The sequence below is a fragment of the Periophthalmus magnuspinnatus genome, chromosome 11 (assembly GCF_009829125.3).
Source record: "Periophthalmus magnuspinnatus isolate fPerMag1 chromosome 11, fPerMag1.2.pri, whole genome shotgun sequence".
NCBI lineage: Eukaryota > Metazoa > Chordata > Actinopteri > Gobiiformes > Gobiidae > Periophthalmus > Periophthalmus magnuspinnatus.
This window is the reverse complement of record NC_047136.2, coordinates 19,145,384-19,172,506: the sequence shown is the minus strand read 5'-3', so window position 1 is coordinate 19,172,506 and position 27,123 is coordinate 19,145,384. Positions and strand designations below refer to the sequence as shown.

At 39.6% G+C, this 27,123-nt stretch overlaps 1 protein-coding gene across 1 annotated transcript in view; it reads right to left on the bottom strand.

The window, feature by feature from the left end:
• kcnh8 (potassium voltage-gated channel, subfamily H (eag-related), member 8) overlaps positions 1-27,123 on the bottom strand; it is a 153,415-nt gene that overhangs the window by 75,216 nt on the left and 51,076 nt on the right. The window contains exons 4-6 of the mRNA XM_055225495.1: positions 22,485-22,612; positions 16,735-16,972; positions 13,527-13,684 (exon numbers count right to left, since the gene is read on the bottom strand). Of these exons, the coding sequence (XP_055081470.1) occupies positions 13,527-13,684; positions 16,735-16,972; positions 22,485-22,612 (524 nt within the window). The remainder of the gene's footprint in view (positions 1-13,526; positions 13,685-16,734; positions 16,973-22,484; positions 22,613-27,123) is intronic.

Sequence of the window (27,123 nt, the reverse complement as noted above, 5' to 3'; positions counted from 1 at the left end):
GCTTTCTGAATTTAAACTGATACAAGAATCCCATGTATTTTATAACGTGTTTGTAGAGATCTAACAAAGGTATACAGGTTTTTTCCATAAGTTAAGGTTTCATTTTCAAACCCCAATGACAGAATTCAGACTTATCATAGGAGCCCTGGTTAAAATACAAACAATAACAAAACAAATAACTGCACAGATCCATTTAAAACATTAAAAACAGGCATAAGTGTGATTATAAATGTTTATCACCAGATTATTAAAGTGCATTATTGGCACCACTCTATCCAGTTTTGCATGTCCTTGAAATATATTCCATTTTTGGGAAGAAAAATAACCCAAAACTTTTTTTTTTTCCATGCTGCCAGTTTTTAGACTAATACAATCATGAAAGCTAGTATTGAAAGTTCCCGTATCAAAGTTCCTGCATAACAAGTCACAAACAAGTAAGATATTCAGCCAGTCTTATCAAGTAGTCATGGCCTGTTATGGAACAAGGGCAGAGTGACAGAGTATATCTAAAGATTTCAAAGTAGTCTGCATGTATATTATATCTCCATAATCTATTACAGAAAGAAAGGTTCCTTAAAACATGTCTTTTCTGTAATTCAATGTGATACAAGATGTGTTTCTATAATAAAATGATCATTTTGATTTTGGAGAGGAGATGACCTAATTACCAGCCATTGTGATCTGATAAATGTAGCAAATTTAAATGTCTATTTTTATTCTATTGTGACATATTGTGCATTGTGTAAAAAGTGTTTTAAGTGTAGTAAACTGATCATGAATGTAATGTAAATGTGTCTGTGATAGCTGTTTTTACCAGGCTCTCATCAGATTCATGTCTATCCCTCTATACTGAGCTCTACACATTTATCTGGAGTCGCACTCAAAGTCATCAGGAAAATGCAGATTGAGAAAAGCAGAACGTCTTCCCTGTCCACAAATGTACACAGCTCTTCCTCTACATGTTTTTCACAAAAATAGACTGAAGTTTCCATGTTTATTTTGGTTCACTTGGGCGCTTCACCTTTGGCTTCTGCATAAACCTCGGTGCTGCTCTGTCATTGGTCCTCCCACTGCTGGGCAAATTTGACTGAATACATTTCTTCATATTAGCAGTTAGTTTTTGTGCTAATGCTAAATGACACCCCTGAAGGTCTCGTAGTCCCGTTCACCCCTGTTGGGTTGTTTGTCCTGCTGTAGACTGGGATGAGCGTGGTCTGGGGCGCTGCTGTGCCACCCTAATGAAAAAACCCTGACAAACATTATTTTAATAGATTTTTTTTTTTTAAACCAAGTTAGTTTGTTTTCATACCTGACAGTGTAGTCATGTTGCTGTGAAGTATTTGGTCAGGTGTTTTTTGTCATCTGCAGTCTGACTTCAGGACAGTATCGTGGGTGTGTGAGAGTAAAAAGCCCCCCTTGTCCTGGTTTAAAGTCCCTCAGACACGTTTCAGTATTTCAATTACCTCCTTAATCCAGCAACAATCTGCTTTGTGTTCACATCTTCACTGTTTTCTTGTCATAATCTGTCCTATGTTCCTTTTTTCATGTGCTGAATGCCCTCTTTGTTTCCTCAGTGTATGTTTTATTGCACAACATGTGGGGTATTTCGGATATGACATTACATTTGTGCTCCGGTTCTATTTTATCTTTTGGGTGGATGAGTAGTGTCCTCAGTTTTCTGTGTGGTTTTACTGGGGTGTTTAAATTCAGTTTTACCCTGACACACCTGGGATAGTGCCCTGAAGAAGTCGGACTGCAGATGGCGCTATCGTCCTGTCCCTACCAGTAAAAAACAGTGCAGAAACCTGAAATCAGCAGACCAGACAGTCACAGCAACATGACATGACCACTCTGAGCAATGGAAACTGTCAGGAAAAACTAAACCTTGGTCTGAAAAACATAATCAGTTGAAATAAATTAACATAAGACCAGATGAGCCTCGTTGGTCAGTGATGTACAGTTTTCACTTCTGCAGTGTCTGACATGAGCGGTGTGACCCCTGGAGGCAGTGGACCAGACTAACTCCGTGTAGCCCCAGTCACACTGTGCTGTGCTGGGTCTCTGAGGACTCTGCAGCTGTGGGAGCAGACAGAACCAATACTCTGCTCAAAGACAAAGGATTTACTCTTTTAAAGACATATGATATGAAATGTAGAATGATACAGATATATTTTTTTGGCCCTGAGTAAAATTATTCTCATTTTGAAACAGCGACTGAATCGACAGGTTAGGTACAAGTTCTTGTGATATTTTTGGAGACTTTTGTACTGTTTGTACTATTGCTGTGTTCACCGGGTCTTCATAAAGTTGGCAAAATGTTTTTCTAAGTTGAAAAATGCATATGCTTAAGTCAGAAAAACAACTCGGGAACTCGGGTCAAAGCCTGCTGTTTGATTTCCAGTTAGCTTGCATTTATTCAGTTTTTAAAGCTGAAAAAAAGACTTTGCATTCCCACAGATCTGACCTGTAACTTGGCCTGTTGGCACAATCTGCTTGCCACAAAAAGAAATATCGTACGTTTAATGGCATACTGTGGAGTATTTTCTGGTAAAGCAATAACATTTCCAGTTTGACATGGTTTTACTCAAGCATTTTGGACCTTTTTCTCCACCAGCTGCACTTTCAGATTTGAAATGTCCATTTCACAAAATACAGAAACTTACCTGTCTGATTTGGCCTCAAACATAACCCCGTTTTTTTTGTTGAAAACATTGAAAATTCTCCACAAAGACTCTGCACTGTCTCTCTCCACACAAACTCCCCTCTTTCTCCCTCTCTCTTTCTCTCTCTCTCCTCACAGAAGCAGGTGACCTCTGACCTCTCTCTGGGAAGTGCTGTCACAGCAGAGGAGGCATTCACAGAGTAGGAATAACTCAGGTTTTTATTATCAGCCTTCATAGTAACGCCATAGAATCATATCACAAAGCAAATGTGGGAATTATCTGGTATTTAAAATAGACTTGAATGTTGTTACCTCATCAAAAAACTACCCGGAGTTGTGTTTTGTGTTTTGCACATGTTAAAGTAATCCTGGTTTATTAGTCTGTCTACATCTCCAAAGCTCAAAATATTCTGTTCCACCTTGTGATGCCATGTAGAGGTAGTTTTCAACAGCTACATTTTCTTTTGGTTCAATAGAGATTGAAAATTCCAGGGCTGAAATTATCCAAATAATTGTGGGACAGTGGACAATTTCCTGCATTACCATATGACATCACAAGCTGAAACAGAGTGTTTTCTGTTTGAGAGAAAAACAAATCTTAAATATTCAGGGTTCGTGTGTTAAACGTGGGGGGAAAAAATAAAATCCAGGTGTGTTTTTGATGAGGAAACCTTTTAAAGTAGACTTATTCTGTAAAATAAAAAAGAAAATTGTTTCCCTTCTCATTTAGCCTCTTGAAATTGTATTTGGAGTGATTTCTGCATGTTCGTGCAATCTTTAAATTGCTTATTTTCCACACGCCATATTGCAGATCAGCTCGTGTTGTCACCGCTGCTGGCACACACCCACTGTTCTGTACTTACTTTGTTCTCCAATATTATTTTCTTAATTGGTGATACACAAAGGATTCGGCAGTGTTGTGTAATTTTTTCTTACAGATGAAGAAAAATCCGCTACTCATTAGTATAATGTGCAGCTATACATTGGAGTGGCCAACACTGTCACAGCTCTTTGTTTCGATGATGTTTACGGCGATGTCAGCTCTCATCAGACACGGCAGTTGTCAAACACGGACGACTGGTTACTTTTATTTTGTCATTTTAGATGATACGACAAATATTGCAATTTAAAATATCCAAATTATAACATAATGATCCACGGTTGTCATAGATTAGATAGTCAACACAAGCACAATATCTCGTCTTTTGAAGGAAACATCTTATACACACATTTGACTGAGCTTTTTTGCTGTTACCCCCTTAATGTGGTTCTTCTAAAAGTTCAGACTCTGGGACATACATATAGGGTTCAGCTGTCTTAAATAAAATCCCTGTATACAACAATCTGCTGCTTGCTTTGAAGTGTTCCTAAGAAGACGTGGGGTCAGCAGCTCCGTCTGAATCAGCTCTGTGGGTTGAACGATTGTAGACAAATAAATATGTATTTTGTGTTTATATCTGGAAGGGTGAGTCCCAAACGTTTTATAGTCACATACCCCCTGCCTGGGTCATTGTGCGTACCTCTGGGGATACCTGAAGCACAGTGATCTAAAACGGCCAAACGTTATAAAAATCCAGCAGTAGCTCTTTATTGTTGCTGACACATCGCTCACGTAACAGCATTGCCAGCTCTGACTGATTACATTGTTGTCAGGCACTCACTGTTCCTCTGTTACAACTTTCACGTTTCACTTTTTTATCCGTTTGAGGTTCTGCAAAATGAAGTTAGCTGTGATTCAAGCTGCAAAGTTACTCACTGGTATGTTTATATTATTTATGATACACTATCACATATTATGTAGTAGTAGGATTTTTTTTTATTTTTTTTATTGTAAGTCACAATATCAATCTAAAATAAAAGATGATAAAAGAATCCACTTCCTGTGCAGAATTGCAAATTGTCCATAAGTACAGAGCAGTGGGCGGGGCTAAGGTGTAAGATGGAGTAAGGTCATGATGAAGTAAAAAGTCCTTTAATCTCTAGTGTAGTCTCCTTTAAAGTGTGCTTTTTGGGTCAAATGCAATTATGTTTGGAGGACTGTGGGTACACTGGGCTTGTTGGGTCCAGTGTGGTCATTTCTGGAGGACTGTGGATACTGTGTGCTTTTGGGTCAGATGCAGTTGTGTCTGGAGGTCTGTCGATACTGTAAACACAAAGCGGGGATGTTTGTGAGCAGACCCTGTTTGTGATCACATGTTTGGTGTAAATGTCAGGACAATTAACAGAGGACTAAACCAGGCCAGTGTGAGCAGGACGCACTCCAGAGGCCTGTGCTCCTGCTGCGGAACAGACAACACTCTACATGTGTCCAAAGAGGAGGCCAGGGACAGAGAGGAGAGCAGACAGAGAGGAGGGCAGGGATAGGAGGCTCGGGATGGAGAGGAGGGCAGAGAGAGAGGGGAAAGCAGAGACAGAGAGGAGAGCAGAGACAGGAGAGCAGGGACAGGAGGCTCGGGACAGAGAGGAGGGCAGAGAGAGAGAGGGGACAGCAGGGACAGACAGGAGGGCCAAATGCAGTCATGTGGACACTGTGTGCTTGTTGGGTTAAATGCTTTTGTGCTGACACCGTTTACTTGTTGTTTCAAAAGCAGTCTGTGGATACTGTGTGTTGGATCAAATGCAGCTGTGCAGATACTATACGCTTGTTGGGTCAATTTATCATATTATTTGTGTGAAGGAGTGTCTGTTGGGGACCCGTGAACAGTTTGAACCTGTTTTTAGGACATGGGATAGTTTTAGGAATTGGGACAGTTTTTAGGACAGGTGACAGTTTTAGGACAAGGGACAGGGTTTAGGACAGGGGACAGTCTTTAGGAATTGGGGCTTTTTTAGGTTCAGGGGACAGTCTTTAGGACATGGGACAGGTTTTAGGACAGGGGACAGTCTTTAGGAATTGGGACAGTTTTTAAGACAGAAGACAGGTTTTAGGACAGGGGATAAATGTATGAAAGTTTGATGGACAGCTGCAGTAGAACACTCCGGGTCAGTGGGACACTTGTGAGAGTCAGAGCAGGTAAAGAGTTTTATTGTGTTAATGCTGCTTTGCAAACATGCTATTATTTTCTCTGTACTTATGGGCCATTTTAAAGCATTTAAATCACTATCAAATGTCCTATTGCTGCACAAATAGCAGCACTTATCCTGTGTAAAAAGTTTGCACCTGTCTCTCCAGTGTATTATATTTTCACAGTTTAAGCTCTAAGTTGTGATAAATCTGGCAACACACTTTATTTCCTCCAACTCATGCTGGCAAAAAACGTCCTATTTTGCATATTCATTGGCTCGTAGGAGTAAAACTGCGCTGCGTCTTTTAGCGTGGTTAGCTGTTTAGCACATGCGCAAACTCTTGATATATGACACCCTACAACTTCATTGTTATTGGCAAATATAACATATGTGTTAGCAAATAATCCCCCATCAAAGTACCCCATCGTTCTTTATTACGGATAACTAATGTGACGTTATTATAAAATGTAACCGGTTCATCCAATCAGTCGCACCCCTTTTTTGCAGTACGTTGTTGTGATCCAAACCAACCGCATGGTCTGAGCAGTGTCTTATGAGAGAAAGCATCATTATTTTAGTGCCTACAGCCTCCCCTCTTCCTTAGCCAATCACTGTCCCGCTTGCTCGTGTTTTTATGTTTTTATGTTTACTGCTGTTTCCATGTTAGCGCTGGCACCTCTCCCCTTCACCAAAGCCATCGCCGAGGCCTGGGGTACGGGCATATTCACCAGCGCATTAGTAATAAGAGGGAAATATCACCCCCAGGGCCTACACGAGGAGGAAGAGGAGGAGGAGGAGCATTTGGAGAAGGTCAGGGAGAGTAGGGTGTTCCAGGGAGCTCCAGAGAGGGCCTGGGATACAGTGAGAGTCCTTGGATCGTGCCCTTCCCCCAAGGAGAGGGCAGCGAGGTGAAATGGAGAGCCGGGTATGGAAGCGGAGCTATTAGATGGAGCGGAGCATTAGAGACTGGCAAAGAGTTCTGGCATTAGAGCAGTGAGGGAGGGCCGTGGCATCTGAACATAAAGGAGACATGTTCTGCTAAACGACTTGTTTGACCTTTTCATTATGGTATAAGGTTGCACGCAAAAACATACTTGGACCAGTGTCAATTTCCAGATGTGTGAAGTTGGTGCAGGAGTTTGAGCAGGGCTTAAGTACAAGGTATTTTACTTCTAAGGGGTATTAACTGCTAACACATAACATATTTAGATCACAATGTTACCTTTTATTGTATTGAAAATGCCATATTAGCCGAAAACTACGTATTAACATGTTTTCTAAGTTTCACTTTTTGTTTTTGATGTTCTAAATCCCAACCTCCCTTTGCTCTCATGCTTTCCACCTTCAGAGCGCTACCACAACATAATCAGCTGCATCCCACTAATGAAACTACTGCACATCACATCAGGTTTGTCAAGTTGCTGTGTACAGTTTTGCATCATGTTTTTGTGTATTTATGGAGATTTGTCGTGTGGGAGCATGGATGACGTAGACACATTGCACAGAATCTTATAGCTAACTGTAAGGAGGGTTCAAATATGGCCTGGAAACGATCACTAAAATACTGAAACATGCATGGATGACATTTAAAACCTCTTGAGTAGGCCTGTCATGGTAATTATTATATCGACTCATTGTTGAATATATAAGCTGTAATAAGAACTTTAATGTACAGTTTCATTTGCAGAGTGAATAAGTCAGAAAATGAAATAATAATGTCTCTAACAAGCATAAGATTCAGTGCAATTCGCTATCAGTCCAGGATGTAGAGACACTGGTATGGCTGTCTTTTTAAAATGTAGATGTTTACTGTTTGTATTGTCACTGTGAGTCCAAAATAAAGATGAACTAACTAACTAATTATATGAAAACTGGAACAATAGTTTTTGGGGGTCAGTATTTATCATCTATACTTTTTCATTGCACTACAGTAAATCCAAATGTTGCTAAGTTCCTAAAACACCAGAATATATGTGTATGAAACCATTATACCCCTAGTTCAGAGTGAAATGCTACATGTGCACCATAAACTGTATAAAGAAGTGAAATAAGGGAGTGTGCGTTCGGATTTATAAGTTGCCTGCATCCTTTATTTTACCTATTTCGATGTTCAACCTTCATCACGTTCTTTACTCCTAACGTGAAGTAAACCATCTTAGTCACACCTTTTATCTTCTTAACCTCTCCACTGTGTCCTCTCCCTCCTGTGTGGTCTGTCATCGAGCTGAGGAGTAGGGGGACAGTTTAAACCCCAGATCTGCGCGACTGCCGGGGGAGGGGCCCATCACGACGAGGGCCCTCAAAGGACAGTGTGGAGAATGTCTGCTCCACTGTGACTGTTCAGGGGCCGCCCACACGCCCGGGCCCCTGGGAGACGCTGGTATTTCCATTATTAGAGAGAGAGGATCCCAACGTGCCTTTAGCCTGGAGCTGTCACTGTCCTCACCTGGCTCCATCATACAGGTCCCACTGACAAATGCACCATAAGGCGTTTGCACAGTTTGTCAGGAAGAATGGCCCAGATGTGGTTCAGAAGCAAAGAAAATGTCTCAGATTGGCAGGTTTTTTAAATTATAATAGATAGATTGTTGGTTAAATCAAACTATAAGGTGCTTTACTTAATTTTCATTTTAAACTATTTGCAGTTACTCCTCACTCCGCACATCCTAATTATTCACTGTGATGAGTTTATAAGTGCTTTTCACAACTTTCAGAGACCAGAGCAGAGTTTTGCTATCACAGTAATCTTATCAACAACTAGCATGTTAACAGTATACTTCCTGGTTATGACCATGAAGTGCTTTATAATTAGTTGAGGACAGTACACAGCTTAACATTGAAGGCTTAATATTCCCATTATAATTGGTAGGTTAGACTGAACAATAAATGGCTCAAACAAAACCTTATATCTGGTTTAAGCCAAGGGTGTAGCAGCACTTAAAGTTGTAGACCAGGGAAATCCAAACTATCGCCCAGGGACCATATAGTACAGCATCTCAGACCAATTTTTGTTGGCCCTCATGCCCCATGTTGACATATCCCGACTGGTCATAGACAAACACTTTTTACAACAAATTTAAGGAATTCTACAACTAATGCCTCAATAGAATCACATTTCATTGTGATTCAAACCTAAAATGACTGTTCCAAGACTTATTAAAGGTACGAACGCTCTGTCAACACTGTGTCAAATACACTAATGTAAATGTCTCACTGTATCGACACAGGGCCACATACAGTTATGGACCAATGATGACTCAGCCCTGTCATTTATGCAAAAATGATGTAACAGCCCAGTAATGGGGACCAATGGTGTAACAGCACTGATAATAATGGACCAATGATGTAACAGCTCTGACATTTATGGAGCAATGGTGTAGAAAAATTTCAATAACCTCTTTTCTTAGTTGAATATCTTTTTCAAGCCACCAGTCAGGGCTGTGTTGGCAAGAATCAAGATAAATTCTGTCCACTGTTGCATGTATCCACATGCTAACTCCCTGCACACCATCTCTCCCATTATGCAATGCATCTTTGTATCTTTATTATTGAATCGCTGAGCTCAAACTGCAGCAAATACAGGCCTTTCCTTTAAATTAGGCACGAAAGAGAGGAAATTGCGGTATAAGCAACCAATCAGATGCTCCCTACGGTAGCTCATCAGCGGCATCGGTCAGCAGCATCGGTCAGTCCACGTCCAAACCCGAGCTGGGCCTAATTGCTCCCGTTTTGGTTCTTCAGGGGACCACCACTCTGGCTCTGCACAGCACAAAGACTTTTTAATGATATGGTTTGATTGTTTAGTGTGAGCTGGAGGATCGATGTGAGAGCAGAGCAGCTTGAGAGCGTCCACTCATGGTCATTAAGAATGTGCTGTGTTGTGCTTTATGGTGGATTTTAAACATCTGAATTGGATTTTCATATTTTGTAACTTAATTATGAATTTATAAAATACATTTACATACATGTCACATTTGTATAACAGTTTTATAGATGCATGGCATAGCATAGCAAGTTTTAATGCTCATTTAGTCAGCTAAAATGCAACTGACCTTTATTTAACCAGGATAGTCCCACTGAGATTAAGAATCTCATTTTCAGGGAGTTCTGGACCTAGAGGGAAGGAGCCTATCGTACATGGAGGAAATCTATGCATACTCCACACAGAAAGATCATGCACCGCCCCAGAATGGAACCATGGACCTTCTTTCCCCCACACATATAAATTAAATATTTATACATAAAAACACACAACCAGGTTAAATTTGTATATGTTTTCCATAATACGATGATCAGGGGAAGGGTTTGGGTTGCAGTGGCACCGCCCGACAGTATTCAACTAGTCAATGCAGTGAGTCTTATTGATTAAAGTAGTTACTTACTTTAGATTCTAACCAAGTGTCCTAGTTCGAATCTTTTAGTTTATATCACGACAATCTATAGTTTACATAGTACATATAGTTTATATTTATAGTACATATAGTTTATATTCTCAGATGTCAGTAAAAAGTGATTTATACTGGTCCAGGCATGACGAGATGAAACTTCAAGTGACTTCATTTTGGATAAAAGATGGAGATGATGAAAGCCTGATTTAACAACTGTTTATTTTATCCAGGCCCAGAAACTTCTGCGACCCCCCGCTGAGGGCTATTCCCCTAACTCACTAACTATGCCCAATTCTCATGAGAGAGAAGTTTGTCTTATTTTCTTCTGTCCTTTGGGTTACAGACTCAGCTCCTTCATCAGTTTCCAAATTTTCCATAGTGAGTGAACTGCACCAGGGTTTAAGGAGCCATGATGACCATAGTTTATTCACAAAATCCTGGTTCATGAATGATGTGGGAGCGGGATTCAAACCTTCAACCTTCAGATCAGTGGACAAACACTCTACCAACTCTACTCTGACTGTTTGTACAGATCTAAATTACAGGGTTAGCAGTTTGTATGCAGTACATTTTGTGTTTGTGGAGAAAATTATGGTACTTCAAAAACTCCCGTCTTGTTGATTTGCTAATTGCGTCCGTTCAAACTGTGATTCTTATTGAATTATGATTAATCGTGCAGCCCTAATGTAATTTTAGATTAAAGGTGAATATCTCACATTGTCCCGCTGTGTAACTGCTGCTGCCGTGGGTGAACTGTTTATGTGAAAAGTTATGAAATACAGAAGCAAAAGTATCCCCCTGCACAAACTTTACCAGTCCTGCATTGTGTCTCCAAACTTTTAACAATGTCACTAACGCCCTTTAGATGGTTACTCTGCCTGTGGTAAGGGACTGTCATTAAGCTTTGGGAGATTCAACTTAAATTGGGAGAGGTACGGGCCATTTCTTTGTTCCGGAGAGGGGATGCCGAGCCTGAATAGACAGTATTTTCATAGCTCATAGCGGATTCTTTTGTGTACATTGCAATCCGCACACTGTAATCGACCGTAAGAGCAGTGGACCTTTGTTATATCTTATGACAAAAACTCTGCATGGAAACATCAACAGCGTAAACATTGTAAAGTCAAACAGCATCCTTTGTATAAGTGAGCTGATGAGTTCTTCTCATTCAGACACAGTTTATTGCATTATCGGCTGTATGTTCAAAATCTAAATAACAAAATCCAAATCTATAATATTAGGGACAACCATGTGTATTGTAACACCATAACACAAAACAGTCAGGCTTCCATCAGTGTTTTAGGCCAAACTTCCTTGTCAAAGCCTGATCCTAGAACTTAAGTAGGACTGGGCCTAGTTATTGCTTGGCTTGGCTTGTCTTGGATTCGATTTATATAGTATATTTAAATCAACTTCAGCTGCTCAAAGTGCTTCACATAAAACAAATATGCCAAGAATATAAAACAAAGGCAAAGAACAATAAAACACCAAGATATCCTGGATGGGAGATCGCTGGGAATACCAGGTGAAACAGTGGGACAGCAGCGGAAAAGCACTGTTCTTGTGTCCCGAGGCAAAACACTTCATCCACATTGCCCAGTGTGAGTATGGTGTGTGAGTGCTGGTTGTGGTCAAAGGGAGAGGTGGAACATATTGGCGGCCTCACTTACGTCAGTCTGTTTACCATCAATGAATAATGTGCTGTAAAGCATCTTTGACTGCCTTGAAAAACACTATATAAATCAAATGCATTACAATATGAAAGCGTGGAGTGTAATAATAAAGTGAGCACCAGGACAGATTGATGCGACTCACACGAAACGTTAAAAAACATGAGCTCCAACGAATACATAGCATAATAAATATGTATTGTAAATATTGAATGAAATGTTTGATATATGCTTTGTCATTTCTGTCACACAAATAAATATAGTGCTTTGCAATTTGTATTTTAAAGAACCTCAGGAATAGCTTCTGCCTGTTAAGCTCAGCTAATGGAGATCCTGACAATAAACTAAACTAAAATCCATCACAGTTACTACAACCCTCTAAAGCTCAAATGTTATCGTAGTACAGAAAATGAACAAAACCTTCCACACTAGTACAAAGAAAAAGTCTCAACTATAAATACAGACCAGGGGTGTCCAAATTTTTCTCATTAAGGGCCACATAAAAAAGCAAAGATAAAGCTGAGGGCCAATTGAGGGCTTTAGACTAGTCAATAATACAGTGAATACTTCAAATCTGTGTTATTATTACAAGTTAGACTGAACCACTAGACCTTTATTCATGCTTAAATCAAATAATAAATTTGATATGGGCTTGTTAAAGTAGATTTTCAGAAATGTACAGTAAAAGGCACTGTTTAAGGTTATATGGGACAATTCACCTGGAAGCTTGAGGGCCAAGAAAAATTGGTCTGAGGGCCACATTTGGCCCCCGGGCCACAGTTTGGGCATACCTGATATAGACTGTCCCGCAGGTCAAAAGTAGTACAAGTAGTGGACCGTGATGGTCACTAGAGGTGAGGTTCAGATATTTAACATGGTTTTCACATTAGATTAAACCTGAATAATTATTAACAGTCCATAAATTTGAGTCATTCAAATTTGATACATTAAAGAAATCCATTTTTACCAGCGTTTTACCATACAGCAGAGCCACGTTGAGGAGAAAGTAGTGAGCTGTGAGCTGATACTCTCCGAATCAGAGCTCAGACAAATTGCTGGGCTCTTTGTGAAGCTGAGGCTCTGTAGTTTTGGCCTCTGTCTGACCTACTCTCATTAAATGGGAACAAGCTCAGCACAGAGGAACATCAGATTTTAAATCCTGCCTGAATTTTTTGGGGTAAAGCCGCTGTTGGGGAAGTATGGATTTACTGACAGTAGATGGATCTTGACAATTCCCATGTTAAAGCTGAAGCCAAAATCACTACAATGAGATTTAGGGACTTGAAATGAAGTAAAACTAAAAAATCCAGGCAGAATTCATGTTAAAGTCCTGTTAAAATGTTATGCGTTTTTGGCTAGTTCTTTTGTTTGTGGACTTGATGTACAATTGATTTGACAATTTGAAAATAAAAGGTTTACAGCTTTCTTTTTATATACATGTACATGCAAATAGAAAATGTTGTTTTATTAGTATTAAGTAGTAGACATATAGTTTTTTTCTTTTTTAGAACAAACTGGCCCTGATTAATCCCAGAATGATGGATTTGACAGCTTTCTTTTCATATTTTGCACACCTAAGAGCTAGTTTTATTTATCAGGTGCTTGGCAAAATAAAATAAAACAAACAAATTCAAACGTCCCTGGACAGACACTTTGAAATTTAAAGGATATAAACTATAAAGTACATTGGAAGCACAGAAAGGTCAACGCCATCTATCATTCTATTCACTGCCGCTCCATCGTTCTCCTCACTCCGCCAATGAACGCGGCCTACGACAAAAGCTATGACATGTCACTCACCACGCTGACTTTGAAGGCGTAGAGGAGGTCAAAGGGCAGGGCAGCAACCAAGTCGATGATGAACCAGGTGGTCAGGTAGTGGAAACATATCTGGCGGGCGTCGAAAATCACCTGGCCCGACTTACTCACATAACTGGTGCGGAAGTTAAACACGATGTCTGCAGGAAAGAGGAGAGGAAACTGATAAGGCGGCTGTGTCATCTGTAAACTGAACTGTGAGGGTACTGACATAAACCCTATTCACACGGGATTACTTTTACCTAGTGACCTTGGATAAACTGTAACGGACGTCATGTGTTCCTAGTCCTGTGCGAATCGTCCATGGCAACAAAAAACTCTCTGTAATAACTTTCCCGACTGTCATTCTATAATTTTTACTGATGTCTACTGATCCAAAGCCTGACAGTTTGAATCTCACTATCAAAACATGAACATCAGTGGTAGAGCAGACTGATCCACTGACCCACTGGTGATTCCAGCTCTCACAGATTAATGCTGTCACTGTGTCCTTGGGGATGTTAGACACAGGTGTATGAATGTGTGTGTGTGCGAACGGGCAGGTGGTTCCTTTATGTAAAGTGCTTCAAATACGTCGAAGATGGAAAAACGATATATAAAAATGTGACTATTTACTATTTACCATGTGTGATTTGGGCTGTTTTGTGTCCGTGCGTTGAAGCGAACAGTGATTTAAAATGTCTCTACCATCAATTTCAGAGCAATATTCAAACTAAACTAATAATATGAATGCACCATGGATCCATCTCTATTCCAAGTACAGTTTTTTTTTCTACAATTATGAAGAAAAAAAAAAAACAAAGTGCAGAAAGACATGACAACCCAGGACCAAGCAGCTTTTGGAAACATTTGGGTGCTTCTGGTGCAAAGTTTAGATGAAGGAGTTGTATTAGTGTGAATGGATTAAAAGAGAGAGTCTACAGCTGTTTCCCGAGAAATATGATGGTGTGGATGTAACATTAGCAACATGAATGACTTAAAATGTTGTAATATTTCAGTGTTTCTATCAGGCCACCATTTTTGGACTTAAATTTGTAAAAACAGATTGTTTATCCCATGTGAATGTACAAACAAAAAAACACAGACGTTATGGGGTAATGTCCCAAACTAAACTAACCCTGTGTGAATAGAGTTATAGTGAGATGTCGTTCAGCAGGGAAGAACAGAGAACAAGAGTGAGCTGAGAGTTCAACCTAGTGGGATCCCTTGTGTTTAGGTAAATGTTAAGTTGATACTGCTATATTGAAATGTATATTTACAACATGTATTATTCCACTAAATTAAGTACAAATTTGAAAATCATCAGAACCTGTTATACACACTTTAAATACACCAAACATGTTAGTTTCTGTGTGAATTCTCCTGTACTACACCTTCTACTATGGAGTTTGTTGTGTGTGCTGGGGTTGCATAATGATATTTGCCTGAGCTCTATGTGGTTTACTATGACCTGGAATCCAAAGCAGAACTCTGTCATTCCTTCAGAGCAGATGGGGGGCCATATTCTAAACAGGACACTGCACTGTTCTTTTTTTGAATGGCAGAAGGCGTATGTTAACTACTTTGTAGTAAAGTAATAACAAACTCTGCTAAACACCAGTAAATAAAACAACTGGAGGTACGGTCCTCTTCATGCTACGCTTTTGAAATCCATAGTTTGGTAACGAATGACAGATACTGAGTTTAAATTTGACCTAGATAGACCTTAACAGAGGTAGCTAACATAACATTGAGCCCCACAGACACTGCATTGACCTGGAAAAGGTAAGACAGACCACATACTGTTTTAAATGCAATAACTATAGCCTGGTTTGCACTGGCTCAAAATGCATCATCTCCTGTGGAAATGAAAGGATCTTAATATGTCATCATGTTGAATAGACATTTGGTTCATTTTCAGAAAATGCCACTTTCTGAAGAAACACTGATGTAAGGAAGCAAGCGTTCAAATAGGTTTTAGTTTATATTCTCATCTATTATTATTTGCAGTTCTGCATGTTCTTTAAGTGTTGTTTTTTTTTTACAGGAGGCTGGTCCTCAGCGATCTGTAGAATTTAAAGGCCTACAGATGGAAATTAGCATTTTGCTAAATCTGGTGCAGCCATCTTTTTAATGCATCTGCACACTGTGCTTCAAATAAATAAATAAATAAATAAATTTGATGTTACAATATGAAAGTCACCTTGACAACACTGTGCTTAGAGTGGAACTATCCAGTGCTTAAGTCAGGAGGAAAAACTTGGTGTGTCATTGGACTAATCAAAAGAAATGTAATAACATGAATGTTTTCTGTTACAGGACAAACTGGTGTCCAGGTGTTATGTGCATCTCTGAAGAGGGAGAAGAAGCTTTACAGCTCTTAAGAGATCACTTCATTTACATTCTCTTTTACAGAGATTACTTCAATTTATATTTTATTTTCAGTAAATGAAAACTAAAATGACATAAAAGTGAATAAATAAAACAAGGATACAGTATAATAAGTAGCATAGATGAAGTCAAATATTTTAAGCTGAGTAACTAATAAGGCCTGAGTTCAGTCACTAACTCAGTTCTCTTCATTTAATCACACATTATATGTTGAGATTTGTTATAACTTTCCTGTAACTTCATTTATAACTTATTATCTAATCATTTGCCTCATAATGAATACGTTCACTGAACTAATCCGGATTTACAGTGTAGACTGTCTGTATCTTCAAAGCTCAAAATGCTCCATTTTCATCTTGTGATGTCATCAGATTTTTTGCCGTTTTATCTAAATTCGTTTTACTTTTTGTTGAGTTGAGATTTGCACAGAAAATGTACAATATCGTCTATGCACAGAGGAGTGAAGCAGGTTAAACTAGGCTAAAACAATAGCTATAGCTTCAAACTTTGTCAATTTCAGGACTGAAAATTATTATTCTAGTGAAGATATGTGGAGTTTTAAAAACACAATGGAGAGCTTCCTGTATCACCACTCAGTGACATCATAAGGTGCAGTTTTCCATTTAAGAGAAGAGCACACGCCTTAATATGCAAGATTTGTGTGTTAAACAAAACATAACTCTATATATGTTTTTGATGAATATACAACATTATAACATAGATTTTTATTTTTTTTTTATGTGTAATATTGAACATTAAACACTGACTTTCCAAATGATAAATACCTCTGCAGTGACCTAATACTAATGTGACAGCTCACCGATGATGAAGAGGATCTCCACGAAAATGTCGCTGACCGTGGTGCTTCGGGTCAGCTCCTCGTCGTCCCCGATGAAGCACACATTGTAGGGCACGGTGACCGCCACATAGAAGGTGGCCAGAAGAATGAGCCAGTCCCAACCGGCCTTCATCGTGCTGTAGTGGAGCAGGATGAACCGCGACTTCTTAGCCTCTGAAATCTTATATTCAGGGAGGGCGGGGGGGTCTCCAAATACATTCTGAAACAAAACAAGTAATATATGATGCATTAGCTTATTGTTATAATCTAATTTAAATTGTGCTTTTTCATATTAAAAGCACTGCACTCAATTGTTTCCATGTATTTGAGCAAAATGTATAATGTTCCAGTACATATACATTACATATGCAGAGGTGGGTAGTACTTAAAGTATCACTAATAACTGTGGTCACACTCTTCATTCGTAACAAGTCCATGGTCTTTTACCCACTGTGAATATCAAAGCAGTCTGCTTCAAGTACTTTACAGTTTCCAGTATAATCCTTTTTACTGACATGCAGTGGTGGAGGAAGTTTTGTTATTTAAGTAAAAGTACAGGTACTGGGGCATAAAATAGTCAAGTAAAAGTAAAAATATCACATGAAAATATCTAATTAGGTAGAAGTATTCATTTAAAAAGTAGAAAGTAAAAGTATTTCCCACAGATTTTCACATCTAATAAAGCTTCAAATGTAGTGATTATTATAAATATTTCTGCTGAATTTTGCTTAACAGAAACAATTGAACTATTTGCTTTTTTCCTAGCTGTTTTACTTGTATATTTTTGTTTGCTGAAACTTTGAACATGTTAAAAAAAAAAACCTCTCAGCTTTATCAACAGGTCTCACAGTAATGAAAATATTTTTACTTTTCAGTCCTGTTCAAAAGTGTAGTGGATATCTGCTGTCAAATGTAGTAAAAGTTGAAACTATACACTTCAAAATATACTTAAGTAAAGTACAGATACCTGAAATTTGTACTTAAATACAGTACTTTACTACATTTACTTACATACTACCATTGCTGACATGAACCCCAAAACTACAGTCCTTTGAGTGCATTTGGATATTATGTCCAACATAGTATTTCCGAGGACACACAGAACAAAGTGTTTTGGTTTTGTACGTTCAGAAGGTCTTTGGCAAGGCTCCAGAGTAGTTGTACAGCAGGACATGATTACAGCAAGTGATGAAGTGTGCCAATCTGGCCACATCCATGACAACACAGCTCTGAGTTACTTTTTTTTTTAAAGCAGACAGAACTATTATGCAAAATTAACTTTTCAGAGCTTTTATTTGGTGTGATTTGTGCATGTTTTATTATGTTTATTTTCAAGACGCCATATTGCCGATCAATCCCCGTTTTCTCCCCCACAGGCATACGCCCTCTACTCTGCTCTTACTTCATTCTTCATTTCTCAAAGCAGACCTATTCTGCAAAATCAACTTTTCAGAGCTCTTCACCATGTTATTGTTGTTTCCCCTCTTAATTAAGGCAAGATAAAACATGCAGAGGTTAAGGACTCCAAGCCCACATTTTCTTTTAGGTACAGTAAGTTCATTCTTGACTTGTTTCCACACCTTAGAAAGGGGGAAAAAAAGACCATCGATTTCCTTAAACCACTTTTGTGGCACTTTTACCGGTTTGGCGGATATTGGAAAAATAAGCCGAGGCAATATGTTCATTTTTATTACCTGAGCTCTTCCCCATGACGACAAAGGCAGGGCAGACCACCTCCTGATGTCATCTATAATAGTTTTAAGCTTGTTTGGGCCATGTAGTTCAAATATCGATCGGCGATTTAATGCTGACCCCAAGATATTTAATTTCTTGTGATTTCCAGACAAAAGGTGTAATTCCTCAGTGGCTGGAGAATGACTGATTGATGAACACAACAGCCTCTGTTTACTGGTTAAAAGGAAACATGTTGCTTTTGCTGCAATTTATTTTATAACCAGAAAAGTTTCAGTAATTGTGGAATAGAAATTTAATTAATTTTTTCCTCAAGTCAAGTTTTTTGATTGATCATATGCTGTTTTTCTGCTTTTTTATTTCCTCCATGAGCATTATCTTTTTGTTTGCTGTAGAGTCACTTATAAACCATCCTCTGCAAGTTTCTTTAAAAGGCAGCTGCTAAACTTTGTAATTTAAAAATGCTTCCACTGCTTACATTTGTGTTTTTGTGCATGATCTGGAATAATAATACTGTGCATCTGTGAGTCTAACACATTCTGTTCTTTTGAGTAGAAACTGTATTATCTTGAATAGAGGCTTAAGGACAGCCAGAGATCACTTAGGGCCAATGTGTTTTAAATTCAGCAGATAGCGCTCTGTCTCATGGTAGTGGTTTATTGGACCTATCCACCAGGAGGTCCCCTGTCAGGTTAAAATCATCTCCAACTAAAATGTGATCTCCAGTAAATGTAGCTAAAAGCACCATCACTGTACACTTGACAGATTTAGCAAACAGCCTGAAATGATGACATATCTCCCATCCTAGTCAATTCTTTGTTCTAATAATCTAAATGAAGTTCTTTTTGACAGTAAAATGCTGACCCCTGAGCTGCTCCATTGCCAGGTGATGAGAACACCTGTCCAACCCATCTCTGTCTCAGTTTCATAATTTCTTTAGATTGTACCTCTTGTAGCTTGACAACATCACACTCTAGAGTTTGTCCTGTGTCTGACTTATTCAAAGGTGACCAGGAGAAGTTTTTTAAGCTTGGAGTTTCTTCTTGAATTCCATATAATCTACTTTTTTACACTGCAGTTCCACAGGGACGTCCGGGCACACATACAGCAGCTTGCTTTTCCAGGATAGCTGCTTCTATATAGTGGCTTTCCCGGCCCTTCTAATGTAGCAGATATCAGGTACAGTCTTGGATCTGCTGGATCTTTGCAGGCAAAAAAAACTCCACCTCAGGCATTGGGTCTACTGCCGTGTCCAGGATTTTGGACAAGACCTGCTCCTCCTTGCTCCTCCTTTCATTCATATTCAATCATGTGACTCCAGTTCAACGAGTTAGTTTTTTAAATATTCCACAGTTTTGGTGAGTTTGTTAATAGACTCTTTATCAGATGCAAAATTGTCTTTTTATTCTCTTAATGACACCACAGATATCTTCTTTTACACTTTGAGTCAATACCTTGGACTTGGGCCATAAGCTTTTGCATCCAAGTGATTCCAAATCTTCTTCAGTTGCCGTGTAGTCTGTCTCTCTTTGCTTTTGGCACTCACAAATTCACATGTGTGCTAGTTTTCTTTAGGTCTCCATGCAAAATCCTTGCATTAATTTTCCTTCAGAGACTTTTTTTTTTATGTAGCATCCAAAAAGTTTGTAAGAAGCACTAGCAGACTATTACTCACCTCATTTTTTGAAGAAATTGTACTTTTCTAGCAGCATAAAAGTACTTACTTGAGTAAACTTTTGGCTACTCTACCCATCTCTGTGTATAAGCAACTCTTGAGGTAAGAATCAGCTGCAATAATCAGGAAGCATGCAGTTAGTATGCTAGTTGTTGCTGGCTTTACAGTGAAGACTAAACTCCGCTCTGATCTCTGAAAGTTCTGTAATCATCATGATGAATAAATAGGATGTTCTGAATGAATAAGGTAAGTGAGGAATAACTTTGGACCACTGCAAACTGTTTAAAATCAACTAGTTCTGTTTTTCACATTTTTAGACAGTTAAAATCAGGTACATCGCCTTATGGAGAGGGGTTGAGAAATGTTAATACAAAGTACAAACGCAAATAATACAATAACAATAGAACGCTCAAACAAATCTCAGTGCAGTTTAACAGGTCATCACATCCAGTGTCAGGACAGTGCGAGGTGAGTAGCAACCCTCAGGACAAAAGTGTCACTCTCCTCTGTCCTCTGCATCCTCTGTGTCCTGTAGCATCACAGCAGCCTCCAGAGGGAGCCAGTGAATTTTGGAGACACTAGCCTATTCTAAGCTTCACTTTGTGTCTGCTCTGTTGTTTCGGTCGACGGTGAGATGGGACATTCCCTCCAAGTGTTTCCTTTGGAACATTTTCGGCCATATTTGATGTAGAAAACCTGTTGCATTCTTGTAAAAAGTCTGCTCAAATCATACAATCCAATAGTCCTTAAATTATGTCCCTTGAACCCCACATGCTGCACTTCTTAGTTGGTTAAAATCCAAAGTGTGCCAGCCAGTCAGTCACAAGAGCATCCAACCACAACCATGGCAACCCTAATACAATATATGCACATATCCATTGTATTATATTGTTATTATTTTTGATGTGTTATAGTGTCGTCCCATGCAAGTTTTACAGTACAATGTGAAGCCTAAACATGTGGGATTAGCTGTCAGGCCCAGCTGAGGGGAGCAGAGCAGAAATCCCCTCTACAAGCTGAAGAAGCTGTCATTTAATAAGAATCAAAAGGTCAAACATATGCCATATTTAATAACCACAGTGTTTATGGTATTGGTGTCTTTCGGAGCTGAGAGGTGCAAAATGTCAGTCGTTTTTGGACAAATGTGCCGATTCATCTAAGTAAGACAGATAGAGCTTGCTGTAATAGGGTTAATCTAAAGAAAAGGAATATGTGTCGGGCTGAAAATGGGGCTGGTTCTGTTGGTGAAGTTCTATTTTATTTTGGGGTGACAGTAACTCAGAGGGTAGAGTGTTTATCCACTGATCTGAAGGTCAGCGGTTTGAATCCCGCTCTTGACTTAAATCCTTGGTTGAGTGATCAGATCCACTGAGCCACAGGTTGGTGGTCTGATTCCAGCTCCCACAGATGGATGCTGTTTTTGTGTCCTTGGACAATACACTTAATCCACCTCGCCCCTAGTGTCTGTGTACACTGGTGTATGAATGTGTGTGTGAATGGGTGAGTGCCTTGACGGTGGAAAAGTGCAATGTTAAAATGTGACTATTTACCATATTGTTAAAAATCACTTAAAAAAATCCTTTAAAAATGCTGCTCCTTCTTCCTTTAATGTACAGTACACATGTTTAAAGAGATTTCCTAAAACGTGCATTATATGATCTCTGGTATACCCTGTTCAGTTTGATGGTACCCCCTCATATATGTGTACCCTAGTGATAGTACCCTGTATATCATACCCATTGAGTACATACCATGTTCATTGTACCCGTTGAGAGCAGTACCTCATTAGCAGTCTTTGTACCCATTTGTACCCGACTGCTGGCACCTTTTTGCCCTTCTCTTGTCACTGTACTTATTACATCTACTTATCATTCAACACATGATAGAACAATTTTTGGGGCGTCAGTTTTAATCGTGTGTACTTTTTCATTGTACTAATGGCAAAATTTTGGTTATTTGTCTGTACTATGAGATTTGAGCTGTACAAAGTTAAATTATGAACTTCTACGACTCATTATAGACACAAACTAACTACTTAAGTCTTGAATTCTGTTCTATATTTATTGCAGTTCATATTTTCTTAACAATATTATACACCTTGAATACTTTTTTTGGACATTTTTGGCTTTATGGCTTGGTTTCAATAGTATATCGCACTTCAAAATTTGTTGTCCTAGCTTGATCTTGCACTCTCAAGTCCTGTTCTGTGTGTCCTGTTGAGTGCCCTGTTCAGTTTGAAGGTACCCCTCCAATGTCTTTGCACATATAGATCGCTCGTACCTTGTTGAGTGTGATTTTGTCCATCTTATTTAAGCGTACCCGTTGAGTTCACAACCCGTTCGTTGCCCCCGTACAGTGTCAGTACCTTGTTGAGCTTGATCTTGCCCTTCTCGCGGCTGTGCAGGTGTCCGGAGATGTGGTAGAGGACGGTGCTGCTGCGGAGACGAGCTGAACTGAAGGGAGAGCTGCTCTTCACTCGCTCCCTCTTCCTCTCTGCAAAATACACACACACACCTTTTTAAGTATTAAGAAGTCATAGGCCGAGTATGTAGTTAGGTTTGGTATGTAATGAATCAGAATTTAAAAAGCTGTATTTCTATTGTTAAATTCACAAATTAGCAATGTGCTTCGGCAATGTGATGCAATATAAAAGAATGATACTATCAAAGTGAGAAATATAGAAAGTCAAAAATATAAAACAAGATTAAATACAAGGCTTGTGTAGTCGTGATACTAAAATTTCAATACTAAGGAATAGACTTGATACTTTATAACAATTCTGATACCACAAGGATAATAAAAAACACTCTTTATTTAGACAATATAATGTGATTTTCAATATTAAATCATAGTGCTCAGTCCTTCAGGTAGGTTCCACAGTGGTCCATGGGCATATACTAGTCGATGTGTCTTATACTTGTGAAAGATACAGCTTAAGATCATTCTAAAGATATTCAGGAAAGGTAAATTTTTGTCCAGTGAATGTGACTTTTTTAGTATCGATTAGTATCTGATTTTTGGTACTTTTGACAAACCTATACAAGGCATGCATACAATTCTATGTATTAAAATTATCTCTCTCTTAACAATTTCACCACAGTACCACGACCTACTTACTTTCCAGACACTACACCCAAAAATATAATTCATTGTTTTGTTTGCTCGCTTGTAGACTTTATTACTCCATAAGGAGATTTGTCCTCTGCATTGTCCCACAGCAGCACCCATGGGACCCATCTCCAGGATCTAGAGCCAGTGTTAGTCAGGAGTGCCCAGCTGGAGACTACATCACTGTACAGGTGTAGATTTATGAGGAAACCCATAAATATTAAGACCCCATTATAAAACAGAGAAGCTGTCGTGACAAAGCATACAGGGAAGAGTAACTTTCTTACTCAAGGAAAAGTACTGTTACACTGTAAAACACTGTAAAATATATTACTCAAGTGGGAATAAATATAGTGTCTGAAAAATACATTTTTATAGCCTGGAATTCAGAATACATACCAGTACTTTTCTAATGTTTTAGAAGAATTGAAGATGTGACTCTAGTGTTGACACGATACAAGGAACAGACTGAATACTCAGTGATTAATAATTAAAAACACTCTTATTTTAGACAATAGAATGTGATTTTCAACATTAAATCACAGTACTTTCTTTTATGTTATCCTGTGGCTTTATATCTGTGTAATCCCTCAGTCGTCCAGTAGGCTCATAGTGGTCCATGGGTGTATACTATTCTATGTGTCTTATACTTGTGAAAGATACAGCTCAAGATCATTGTAAAGATATTCAGGAAAGGTTCATTTTGTCATGTGAATGTGCCTTTTTTAGTGTCCATACCTGCTGAAATGAGTATCTAGTTTGACAATAATTGTAGCATCAATTAGAATCAGATTTCCGATACTCATAACAACCTTGGCTCGGGCATCTGCTCAGGATGCCTCCTGGACGCCTCCCTAGGGAGGTGTTCTGGGCATGTCCCACCGGGAGGAGGCCCCGGGGAAGACCCAGGACACGCTGGAGGGACTATGTCTCTCGGCTGGCCTGGGAACGCCTTGGGATCCCACCGGAGGACCTGGAGGACGTGTCTGGGGTGAGGGAAGTTTGGGAGTCCCTGCTTAGACTGCTGCCCCCACGACCCGGTTCCGGATAAGCAGAAGAAAATGGATGGATGGATAACAACCTTGGTCTGGTCACCGCTGAATTTCCTCAAGTTCAGATGGACATGATTGACAGGTGGATTAGCCAGTCAGCATAGTCCACTTGTATCAAAACAAATATGGCTGCATACGATGAAAAATATATATATATATATATCACAGACGACAGAAAAACATGGCGTATTTCTGCAGAATCAATAAGCAAGCACTAAACTCTGTTCATCTGACGTGTTTGTTTGTGTCATGATGCATATATTTTTGCTCTGTTCTATCTCCCTGTGTGCTTTCCCTTCCCTCACCTGTCTGAGCCTGGAGCTGGGTGGAGTTCCTTCTCCTCCCGTGCGCACCTGGAGTGCTTTAGCGCAATTACCTCCACCTGCTGCCGAGTATTTGAGGGCTCGGCAGAAGACACTCGGGGCCAGATCGTCTGTTTGTCCTTCCCCCCTGCCCCCAGGACCGTCTTGGACCAGAGACTCGGCCAGACCGCCCGCGTGTTAACATCCCTGCTCTCGCTCGTTCCTGCTCCTGTCTCTGCGCTCCAGCTCCGGCACAGTCACCTCTCTGTCTTGCCTCCTGTTCCGTCTCGGTCTCCGGCTGCTTCTCGCCTCCTGCCCTGGCTCCCGCTCTCTGGACTACGCCGGCCCGGCCTGCCCCGGTCTCGTCTCGATCCTGTCTTCGCTCTGGCCCTGGTCTCCCCGTCCCCGCCCTGCACTACGCCCGTCTGGTCTGCCTCACGCTCCCTGGCTCCCCTTGTGTGTTAAATGAACTATTAAAGACTGAAATTCTCCACTTTGTAAATAAACGCTGTCAACTTGCCCTGAGTCTGCACTCCTTGGTCCGCACCCGCACTAGCCGTTACGACAGTTTGAAATGATGGGCGACCAATGAGCTCCTTTGTTTCACATGTTTCACTGAAATAAACAAAAATGATTGGACAGTTGTGTCTGAGCCTGGCTCGAGGTGCGACGGAGGTAGTGTTGGCCAGACTGATCCCTTTAGATAAAAAAATACTGGCAAATATCAGTTTGGACTTTTCAGGCAAATACAATATAGATAAATACCTTGTAATTTTGTACTTTTAATATTGCTTTTGCTCCATCCTTTTTTTATTACTTTTGGCTTTTTTGACTACCTTTTCTCTCATATCGCAATTTCAGTGTGTTTATTTTGGGTGGATCAGTGTGTGTTAATGACTATACCTGACACAAAACAAATGTAACACCAAATAATAGCCTCTGTGCGCAATAGAGCCCAGCAGCCTCACTGTTAGTGTCACTACGTCTTGTACAGTTTTATCTCTACGAGGCTTTTGCCCATTTTTGCTAAAGTGAATAACTTAAGCTATTAAAGATAAAGCAGTGAACAAGAAGCTGCGGGTGGATGTCACTGACAACATGTTGAACACTACACAAATAAAACTAATACTTCACTGGGGGACACTTCTTTGTTTAGAAACGGAGATGTTTGTGTCTCAATGCTAACGCTAATGCTCATTTTTAGGCATAATAAATAGTAAAACAACACCACACACGGAAGGATTTTACATAATAAAACAATCAGGTAGTCTTATTTTAATTAATTTGAATTTTAATAGGTTGTTTATTTTATGTTTTCCAAAATAAATAAAAGTGTTAGCTTTGAGACACAATGAGCTAGCTAGTGTGTGGCTCGGCCTTTTGTGTTATCCCAAAATTACTTGTATAAAAATTGTTATAATTACACAGAAAAATTATTTACCTTAAAACAAAATGGAAATACACTGCCTGGCGCAAAAAATAGTCACCACCAAAAAAAAAAAAGGTCACACACAGCGCCTTTAGTTCTGATTATGGCACTCATTCACTGTGGCATTGTTTCGATTTCGATTCTGCAGTGTCACAAGATTTATTTCATCCAATGTTGCATTCATTTTTCACCAAGATCTTGCATTGATGATGAGTCTGACCGCTGCACAAAGCCTTCTCCAGCACATCCCAAAGATTCTCAATGGGGCTAAGGTCTGGACTCTGTGGTGGACAATCCATGTGTGAAAAAGATGTCTCATGCTCCTGAACCACTCTGTCACAATTTGAGCCAGATGAATCGTCTGACTGTTCCTGAACCTAAACCTGATCAACTGCAGAAAGCTCGTACCTATTTGCTTAGTTAAATCCAGTTGCCGCCTTTTTTTTTTTTTTGGCCAGGCAGTGTATTATAACCTCTTCTCTTCGCTCATACCATCCGATGAAACCCACAGCACATCGCAGCAGCCGAGCACACTACATGCATATCTCTCTTATATTACCTTGTTTACACTACACCTTCTGCTTAAATGTCAGAACGCATGTGCCACTTATCCTCCCTCGTTCTTCCCCGGTATATACGTGGACGTGTGGGGATAGACTGATGGCATGGAAGGGGGAAAACGAGCAGGCAGTTAAGGGAGAAGTGTCTGGGGAGATTGGGTTTTGGGGGGAGGGAGGGGTGTATACAGTGGGTTGTACGCGGGTCGGTTGGTTGGACGGAGCGCGGGGGTGATGGGAGAAGGCAGCCGCGCCACTACGAAGGCCAGATTGGATTTGAGAAAAGCGAAGAGTAATGGTGAGGGATGGGACTGATAAATGTACTACGGCCTTACAGGAGCAGAGGGGCAGGTTAAGTGGACGTGATCAAATCAACTTTCGTTTCAAGGTTTTCAGACCAAAAAAGACAGAAGTTATAAACGTGGCAGTTACAAATACTTGAATAACTTTTGAAATAAATTGTACTTTTCAAAGAACTTTTCAGATTGCATACTTTTACTTGGGTGAACAGTGTAACTTAATTTAATCTTGATATCATTTTTAATCAATATGCAAA